This window comes from Cryptomeria japonica, chromosome 6 (genome assembly GCF_030272615.1).
Source record: "Cryptomeria japonica chromosome 6, Sugi_1.0, whole genome shotgun sequence".
In the NCBI taxonomy this organism is placed as follows: domain Eukaryota; kingdom Viridiplantae; phylum Streptophyta; class Pinopsida; order Cupressales; family Cupressaceae; genus Cryptomeria; species Cryptomeria japonica.
Window position 1 is genome coordinate 157,493,564 of NC_081410.1, and position 11,082 is coordinate 157,504,645.

Sequence of the window (11,082 nt, forward strand, 5' to 3'; positions counted from 1 at the left end):
ACTCAAGTGTATGTTAATTATCTTATGATGGTCATTTATGACTGTTATTCTTAGTAGACATTAAGTAGTTCGCTAGATAGTTGGTTAGTAAACCAGTGAGTTAGTTGGCTCAAGTGTATGCTAGATGTGGAATATTACATGTGGTATCAGAGCAACCAAGTTCGACATTGAACCTCAGGCTTTCCACCTATAAACAAAACTATATGCATATGCAGGCGCACTATATACAAAACTATATTCACAAGTAAATCTTTTATTCAAATCCACAATATGAAACACAGAGTTTTACTGGAAGAACACAAGTAACCTTATCTGCTTTAGATAATATCACAAGCAACTGCCTATAGAAAGATGCAGTAATCCACAACATATACACAAAGGAAAGATGACTGATTATATTATGTATGTTCGCAAAATGGTACAATAGTAAGCCTGAGGCTATATTCTACTTCTTCTCTAATGATCCTTATTGTTACAAAAGTTCCCTCATTTATATGAGGGTATACATTGTCACCAAGCATCGTGGTTTTTCAGCACATAACTATTAATTAGCACTTTTGTTAACAAACTGGAAGATAAACAAGTTTAGCATTCCTATGTGTTGAATGTACTTATCATATTTATACATTAGAATGTCATTGTTTAGTGTCCTCATGTCGCTTTCTATCTGGAAATGATTGGATAGAATATGGTTAACAAAAAGTGAAAATTCTTTTCCCCGATCCAACTCTGCTACTACTCGATTATTCTCATCAATGAACTCTTGTTTCCATTGTTTGAATGATACTAACTCACCATTACTATAAAAAGAGGGCACCCTAGGGGTATTCCCATCGTCCAGCCTCTGAAGCTCTTTCCTTAATTGATTTGCCAATTCATCATGGAACTTCAAGTAAGACTCGACTTCAATTTTCTCACCTGGATTAATCAGACTGTTGTCATTCATCATGTCTTCCAACTGAGACCTGAACCTTTCATGCTCTTTCAAAGCTCTGAGTGTTCCAGTGTATGTTTTCCAATAGATTTCTGCAACTTGCATCATACTTCTGAACGTATGTTCAATGATCTCTAGAATAAACTTATCCATCTTTTGTTGTACCTTTTCTACTTGCAGAGATGTCTTTTCGGCCTTGTTCCTCCAATACATAGCGTCTGTCAAGGCATCCATGGCATCTCTGTCAACACTGTATGTCATCCCTATTTTACTGGTACTTGTATCAATCTGAAGAAATCTTGCTTGCAGCCTCTGTTTTTCTTCATCGGTTTTCTCATATAGGCTTTTGTATGTAGAATTTTCTTGGACCAAAAACTTTATCTGATCTTGGTTCAGTTTAGCGACATCCAAATTTAGTTTGGCAGTTGTTCTAGGGTCAGTCTTTCCAACCTGCTGCACCATCAAATGTCCAAAAGCTTCTTCTATATCAACCAATAAAGGTCTTTTATCTTTGGGATAGATATCCCACTGTAGAAGAGCCTTCTGATCTAGATCATATCTTGATCCTCTAAAGAGTTTATCAATCTCTTTTGGCATCATTTGCCTACTTGGTTCCCGTTTCTTGAGGAATCCATCAAACAACAAGGCAGAGTTCATGTCCCATCCAGAGTATAATAGAACACCAGCTTCCTTAAGCAACTGTCTTCCCTTCTCAGGTGGCATTTCTATCATCACAAGATCCACCTCCTCTTGTAACTTTTGAAGCTGCTGCTCTTCTTCACTATTTCTCATGTTATTCCTAATTTGAGATCCTTTATGTTGATAGAGGAATGCGGTGAACTCCTTCGAAGCAATGAAGTCACTATCAGCAATGAAATCCTCATGCTCCAGGAATCTGATGTTAGCCACTTCTCAGAAATTCAGTTGTCCTATTGCCAAGTCTATCAGTGTATCCTCTTCATAACCAAGGGGGTAATCCTCTCGAGGAGTGAATGGAACGATGCCAGATGTGGAAGCAGGAGACATATGAGCCAAAGGCTCTGTATTCCTAATAGTATCAATGTAATCCCTAAAAACATGAGGCAGGACTCCCTCAAGTATTTCCAATTCACGCTCCACAAGTTTGTTGGCCAACTCCAAGGGGTCTTCAATCTTTTGTAGCACATTCTATCCATTTTCCTTCTAAAAAGCTTCCATTTATAAGCCTGCATTGCTTTCTCAAACTTTATTCACTTCACTCTGGCCTCTTCTCTGCCAATGTTCTTAATGAGGTCATCTGGTAGGTAAGATTTATGCTCTCTAGCCTTCAACTTTTGTGATGACCGGACTATCCTTATGTATCCTTTAGGATCAAAATTGGGCCTTGGATCCCCCATAGCCATGCCATAATAATCCAATTTTGTTTGCAGCAAGCCATAACTCTTTGAACTTTTCATAATAAAATCTGAAAATACTAACAACCCAGGTACAATTGATTGTTTCCCATGGCTTGTCAGATGTTCTATACTCACTATTGACAGTTGCCTCACAATTTCCAGAAAAACCACTTTGTTAGGGACTATAAGTGGTAGTAAGTATGGTCTCCCTTCAAACACATATACTCTAACTTGTGTGCAGTTTGAAAAATAATACCAATCTCCCCAATTGTGTTCAATTGAGGGTTCTTCAGTGTAATCTTTTGGTCTTAGGAATCTGAACCTCTGGTGCAAGGGCATGATTGCACGGGCATCCCAACAGTCTATATAATGGCTTGACAAAGAACTTCTCAAAATGCCAATATTGATTATTCACATACCTCTGGTCCCATGAAGAAACCCATAGTTGTACTGGTTTTCTCATCCCAACATTGTCATATGTCCTAACACATAACTCTTCTAGCCATAACCCTTCATCTTGGTCCACATACAATAGCATATGCATAAGTAAGGAATAATGCTTGAAATGAACATTGATGACATCCCCCTTTAACTTTTCTAACCCATGATTTAAAACCTCAACCAAATAAGTAGAAAAATCAAAGAAGTGGGGGTCCTTAGACTGCAAATCAACACAAATGACCATGGCTTCAATATCCATCAAAGGATGGGCTTTTATCCCTAGCACTTGGGCAACACAGTAATAGGTATACTTGAAATATGGATGGAAAGAGTTGACATCATAGGGAGCTTTGTCATCCTGACCTAGTGGCACCAAGGACCCTACATTCCTAGGTCTATGTATAGGGAGTCTCCACATTTTGTAAATGTGCTCTAGGTTAAAATATTCACTTGTTAACTTCTTGAGGTCAATCAATTCTTTAAATCCCCAATCCAACTTGAACACAGTGTCAATAACCTCCCTTCTGATTGTAAGAATTGGCTCACCCATGTAGTTATATATGGTCCTGGTTTTAGGGTCATAATTGTTTGCCAATGCCTTCATGAGCTCCACATTCATGAATACATTAGCCACAACTAACCTTCCTAAGTTCAATTTCCATAAATTGTTGATAGGTTGAGGGGAAACTCTTCTATTGTACCCATATATGAATAATTCATACCCTCTCAATTCTGTCCATATCTCTCCAAGATCCTCAAACTGGTCCTCCAAGCCTTCCTCATCAGCTCTAATCTTCTTGGACCTCAAACTAGATGATAGGCACTGGTCAATCAGGTCCTGGGCCAAAGAACGCCCTTCCCTTTTCTGTCTTTTAGGTTTTTCTTTTGCAGCGATAGGTTCTTTTCCCTTTCTGGTCTTATTAGTTTTAGATGATGATTCCATTTGAATTTTAAAAGAGAGGTCCATGTGCAAACAACTTACTTGGAATTACTGAGTTGTATTTGAGAATTTTCCCAATTCCTACTTTCAGTTCATCGCCTATGAATTCCTTAATGCTGTGTGCTTTGATGTTGATCCACTACTTATGGCATATTTAACCAGTTAGTAATGGCCATTTTGGACAACAGTCAGTCATGCACACGTTCAAATTTAATGGCAATGTGACCTTTTGTGGGATTTGTTTTTGATTTTTGTGGCAATCAATAATCATTTCGATGAGGATATGTCTTTCTATCATTTGTTTCTTTAGTCCATTGATATCTTTGTTTCTATCGAGAATACTTTTTTTTCAAATATTACTTCGATCAAGTATTTTTTCCCTTCATCAAAATACTATATTCGGTCAATATGGCTGTCTCCTCATCGAAACATATCTGATATCCATCAGGTCTTATGTCGAAGAAACCTTGGGCTTCGTTGTGCTCCTTTATTTTTCCATCGAAATACTTCTTTCATCGATATCACTATGCCCCGTCAATGAATGAGTCTATTATCTCACCGGTAAAGTTACATTGACAAAACCACGCATATCAAGAACATGCCTTTTAACCTCCTCGAAACCTATATCCTCATCGATATCTTTTATTGATATAGCTTCCTTTTGTCTGATCAATATTATTCTTTCGATGAAAACGCTCCTTTCGGTGGGTCCTTTTTATGTTGCACAGATAGTATTATTTCCTCGAGAAATTTTCCTATCGATGAAGACCCTCTCTTCTTTCTTCGATATCTTTTGTCGATGAAGTTATTATCTTCTATGAGTCCTTTCTTGAATTCATTGGTGTTTCCTTCCTTCAATGGCTCTTTTATATCGATGAGACATTGCTGAGTCTCATCGATCTGAATTCAAAAGGTATCGATGAGACCCAGCAATGTCTCATCGATATAAAAGAGCCATCAAAGGAGGGAAATGCCAACATCGATAATAATTATTATTTTTTGATAAAAATTATCATCGTCATAATTACAACAACTACCAAGATTTCGACCGACAATGTAATCGGCGGACATACAGCGTCGACAGAGTCCATTGGATTGTCGTATTTCTGACGGGTATGGCATCATCGACCAATCCAACATCGAGTTTTCGATGGTTGATTTTGTCAGCACTCCGACTAAAATTCATCACAAATTTGACAAACGGTCATCAGAAATCAGCTCCGAATGTACTAGTGCATGTGAGCTACAATATCTTGCCTTATGGCCAAAATGATTGTATGAAAATAACAACTAGAGAAAGAGTTATGAAATCTAGTCATACATATTTGTCTTAAAGGAAACTAATTTATGAATTTGTCCTTGGTGACTCTTATATGAGTGCTTGTTTTAAGTGGAATTTGATTTTCCTTCTTGCTACTTTCACTTTTGATATAGATTTTTAGGATTTCAATATAACTCTTTGGTTATTCTTCATTTGACTTCTTTGGTGGCTCTTCAGAGTCTTTTTAATTGGCCATCTATTTTTTTTTATATCCAAGGCCAGTCTTTATACATGGTGACCTTTCCTCATTTATAATATCATTTAGGATCTCGATGCTCTTCTCAAATTTGAGACTTTTATTTAACTTGGAGTTTGTTTTTTCTAATTCCCCCCTTAAGGAAACAATTTTAGATTGCAACCTCTCAGAAAATTCTTCCCCAACAAAGGTTGGCATGTGACTACTACAAACTACATTATAGGAAAATCACATAAGATATCAATGATTAATTAGATAGTGGGTTGACCCCTACGAAGGCAACACGATAATAAAGGTTAATTGAGATAATGGTTTGGCTCCCACAAAGACAACAAGGTAATAGATACGATAAAAGATCATGATAAATAGATATTAAGATAAATATGAATGTAGATATGCAGAAATGCAGACATGATAGCCCCCCTTAGAATGATATTTGTTGCACAAAGGGAACTCAAGTTATTCTAAGGAGAAGAGATGTTGTGTCACTTCAACATAATGAGATGTTTCTATAAAATGCTACCTTACAATAGATGACACATGATACCCACAACATCAACAAAAACACAAAGAGATAAGGGGATCCAATTATTTGGCATTAGAAGAACTCACAATGGTGAAATTAAGTTATGCATATGGTTTTGTATTATTTACTCATCATGATCTTGAAGTTTTCATATTTGAAGAAGGCACATGAAGACATAGATAAAAAAAAAAATTCGAGTCAACATGGAAGAAGGCCTAAATACCTCCAATGCTTTGCATCTTCCCCAAATGCAAAAAAAAAAAAGATACAAAAGATAGAAGAAAGATGATTAAAAAAATGAAGAAGGTCACAATAGATAGTCCTCTATTTCCAAGCACCTACAGAGTAACTTGGGTCCTCGAAGAGAGCACAAACACATAAAAATATATATCACTCCCTATTTCCAAGAACCTATGGAGTAACTTGGGTTGTTCAATAGGACACAAAATCATGTAAAGACAAGTATGGGGGAACATTTGATATTTCATACCCAAATGACACTTATCATTGATAACCAAACTAATACAACCTAAATAAGTGAAAAGTTGGAGAAGGATAAGTCTTAGTGAAAACATGCTTTTTCTCCTTTATCAGAAATGCATGTGTTTTCCCCTTTCACAACTTTCATCGAAAAAACATGTTTTTTTCACCTTTACTAGAAATGCATGTGTTTTCCTTGACATTGTTGTGTTTTCATCTTTATTGAAAAACACATGTGTTTTCACCTTAAATCTCTCTAGCACATTGCGTCCTTGTGAGGACCTTGTTTTTTTTGTTTTAACCCATGTGACTATACAAGGAAGCCTTCATGTGCCTTGCAGCCTAACCATTTATACTTCATGTTTGGTTTCCCACATACCTACAGGGACTATCTTTATTTTTGGTTAGCAGTTGCAAGATGGTGAGACACAATTTTGTTTGTCTATTTGGTGTTCCTTGTGCCCTCGTGGCAGCTATTTATTTTAATAGTTTGTGGATACAATATGGTAGATGACAATTGTGTTTTAACTCCTCATATCCCTAAGAGAGTATCTTCAACCAATGCCTACTGGTTGCGGTCTCATGGGGAGGTCAACCTATTTTGATCACTTGATGACTTATGTGCTTTCCCTCGCACTTCCACAGGCTTATTTGGTGGGTCTAAATATACTTTGCAAGACAACATGCACCATTTATGAAAGGAAATTGATATATATTTATGTTTTAAAGATTCACTATGGAGACTCCAAGCCGTCTCACTCCCAAACCATGCACTAGTTCTAGATACTGACGGTTGACATTCAAATATACGACCTATGTTATAAATTTCAATGGCTACCAGGTGGACTTTGCATAGAGGGTAAAATTTCAATTCTCACCTTCCCCAACAATCTTTCTCCTCAAATCAAATACTGAAAACATTGTCATTAATACTTTTTGTGCTCTGCAGAGGCAATCCCAATATACAACATGTTGCTTTATGATCAAAAGAGACCCCTTCTTTGTCAAAGAACATCATATTAGATCTTAGAGCCACCCAAATTTCATGGGCACATCCTTATTGATTGCAGTGGTATTCATTAGGTCACCCTTCACTTCCTAAAGAATAAGATTTACATGCAAAAGATCATATCTTCTACCGATCTAATTTTAGGTCATCTTTGTAGCAAACCCTAGTTAGGTTAGGGTTTTGGAACCTGATGTACATCTTTATTGTGCCTGATCTATAAAGAAAAATATTGTAACATAGTTCAAGGGTCATTGTTCTTTTCTTTGACAGAGATCTCATACTCTGTAATTATAAATTTTTCCATGCCTTCATGTTAATAAAATAACTATTTTCACATATTCTTTCTTTATGAATATGTTGTGTAAATGTTCTTACCTTCATGTTTGAATGCATTGCTTTTGCTTTCTATGTTTTTATTCTATGTAAAAATATATTTGATAGCTGGTGTTGTGAATATTTCCTTTCCTTCAACATTAAGCTAAAGAACTATATGATTTATCTAGTTATTTTGATTAATGTTTTGTGTAGTCATAGTTAGGAAGGATCAACTCTTATTCAGGTGCATCACCTCTTTTCATTTCTATATTTTCTTCTACCCTTTTCCTCTACAAGTTGTTAGGATAAATTTAGAAGTAGAGTTTGAAGTGTTGGGTTAGGTTGGTTCAACACTTTCACCTTAATAAAAAAGGAAGCCATCCTTCTTTGGAGATTCAATCCTCTACACAAGGTCCCACACTTCAATTTTGTTTTCATGTTTCACAAGGTTGTTGATTTGATATCTCAATAAGGGCACAATATTTTTTAATAATAGGAACACATACATGCATGCTCTAATCTATAAGATAACAAGAGTATTGTCCAAGTAATTCCCCCCATCAAATTATTATCTTTCCAATCTTGATCATATGGAGAGGGAGGACGAGACTGAAGTAGAATAATGCTAGGTTTGTAATAGGTGACTCACTATTTACAAGAGACAAGGATGATGTAGCTTCTACATTCTCATTTAAGAGATCCTAATAGAAAAAGTGTCAATGATTGTGTGAAGATTGTAGATAATGTCAAAATATGCACTAAAAATTCAAATAAATGCCCCTCTACAGAGGAGGAATGTGACTTAGCTTGAGGCACCAAAATAGGAGTCATACTATTTGTTGGTCCTCACAACTGGAATGACAAATAGGTAATAAAACATAATTTAGAGAATGAATATCCTTGAATAGATAACTTTTCATGTGGAAAAGGCTCATTTATTTATCAACCAGGTACATAAACTTGAAATGGGCCAGCACTGTATGTGCACCAAGTTCATATTGCAACCATTCTATATTACAGTAGGAAAGAAGATTCTTCTTAAAGTAAACACACAGAATCTTAAATGAACTAATACTTAATATTATAACTGGAAATTACTTTAAACAACTATTGTTAAATGATAAAGTACTGGCGAGCAACAAGAACTACTCTATTGTTGTGGTTGCAGGAACAAACACAGGAACTATTTCCAATGGTTGTAGGAACAAACACTTGCAGAAATAACTACTGCAAAAGTATGAAACTAACTGGAACATACAAAGGATTACTCACCAAGTGGCCCCCCTTGAGTGAGTATCTCTATAACTTCAGATTATAGTTATCTAATCATTTAAAATCACATCGATCTCTTTATTTCATCTTGACTGGAAAATACATAAACAATACCAGAAGACTGTGTATTACAAAATATTATGGTCATTCTCTGCTATCCCTGAGAGGGGAGAGATACCTTTATTTATAGGAAAACTTATAGCAAAATTCTAACTTATCGACTACATTCCTATGGAATAGCTGAACAAGATTTATTAACAAGAGAAAAAGAAGTAGTCAGCGCAGGAAAACAGAACAACATCTGTCCTGCAATTGAGAAAATATAGCATGAATCGCTTCCTAGATCTAAGCTCCACTAGGAATAGTTATAAATGTTTCATAAATCAATCTACTGAAGAACTGGTCAAGTGGTTTTGATCATTACTGCATTTCTCTATCTGGGTCTGCATTGCGGTTATATACTTAATGCTCCTTTCAACTGCCATTTGTCTTTACTTCACCTTTGTTGACATTGCATCATAATATTAATGTGCACAACAAACATGTGTATATACTAATGCTAACATGATATAATGTAAACCATATTTATAATTGATTTTAGATATTTGCATAGATAGATCATTTTAAAACCATTATATGACATCCTTAGGTATAAGTTAGACCAGTTTCAAAAACACTTAAAAGGTATCAACTTAGGAGAGTATTATAATCCAAATGTCATCTAATCATAAGATCTAGGCAGGAGTATCATATAAAAAATCTATCAAAATAGAGCCATTATTTAGGCTCATCATCTTCCCCTAACCTAACTTCTTGCTGATCCTCCAACAATAGGAAATTGTCAAATTCTAGCATTGATTTGGAAATTGCCTAGAGTAACCTACCTAGAACCACTTGTAGATAAGCTCCAGTAGAATCCTTTTAGTTTCTCCAATCTCTTCCTCCTGGTACATTCTGTTGCTTCATTGTATGGTGGGTCACTGTCTCTACATCCCATCAGTGGCCATAGAAGGATTGGAGGCTAAAAATTGAGAGGCAACCAATGTCGTCCCTTTGTTCTTCCCAAGTGCATATACTTGGGTGCTCTGTTTAATGCTGCATGGTAATTTTGCACAGAGTGTGGCTTAGATTTCTTTAACTCATCTATTAGGATATTCCAATGCTAGAATATATATCATATTTCTACATGTCCTTCCCTTGGAGCCATCTTCTCATATTCTTTATACACTGCTTCCCTTAAGGGTAGGATTTCCTTTGCATAATCTAGCTCATATACAATCTTTTGCCGATGAAAATAAAGTTACCTAGGTTCCCTTGATTCAGCCCTTAAGGGCAATGAAAGCTCAAGTTCTTCCTTGTGATGCATCTGAAACTTCTCTCCCCTTGATATTTCATTCTGCATCCATGCCATAAGAGCTCTTGATTGTATATCTCCAATGTAGAGGAGAGGGTTCCAATTGACATCATTAGGAACAACATAGTTATGTACATAAAGTTCACAAAGTAGATTTTTGATTGTTGTAGGAGATGTCTGATAAGAATTGTAGAATTCTTTTGGTGTTTGCAATGAGGGGCTTAAATCATTGATAATCCTCATAATTTGGAAACAGATGTGATGTTCTCTTAAATATAGAGAGTAAACACGAGGAGGAGCTCAAAATTGCATTAGTTGTGGGACCATGGTGGCTACTGTTTCCACCTTATCTTTAAGTGGAGCTATTTCCTCATCCTTTTGTTCAATAACTTTCTTCTGCCAGTCAATTATCATCTGCATTTTTATGTTTTCCAATTCCCAATCCTCATAAAGAGCAAGTCCCATTGTGTGACTAGTAAGGGAAGTAGGTGGCCTATGAACAGGTGCCCTAGGTTTCTTCTTTTCAACTTTTCTCCTTGCTTCAATAACCTGCTCTATAGAAAATGCTAAGTTGTCTAGTCTTTCACAACCTACTTCTTTCTGAGGCTGCTCAATATTCTGGAGTTTCCCTCCTTGAATCTACAATTCCCGTTCTTCCTCTATATTTTGCAGTTCTTCCTCTTCTTCATGTTCTCTTTGAGGTTCATTAGGTGGAGAAGGAGGGATATCATTGTAAAGTGGACTGTGTTGTTCTTGTTTAGGGGAGTCAATCATGATTATAATATTTGGGTCTGTGGATTGGTCTTGGCTTTTAAGATTTTTACAGAGCCTACTGCTACTTCTTTGAGAATTTCCTTTTTCAGCTGTAGGACTACTTCCTGTAGCTAACTCTTCAACCACTTCAATGGTTACTGGAGA

The 11,082-nt window shown here is 36.1% G+C and overlaps 1 protein-coding gene across 1 annotated transcript in view; it reads right to left on the reverse strand.

Moving 5' to 3' along the window:
- The window catches only part of LOC131035110 (secretory carrier-associated membrane protein 3-like), a 32,697-nt gene extending 22,068 nt beyond the window's left edge, over nt 1–10,629 (reverse strand). The window contains exon 1 of the mRNA XM_057966748.2: nt 10,510–10,629. Within this exon, the coding sequence (XP_057822731.2) occupies nt 10,510–10,629 (120 nt within the window). The remainder of the gene's footprint in view (nt 1–10,509) is intronic.
- Nucleotides 10,630–11,082: the final 453 nt, after the last annotated feature.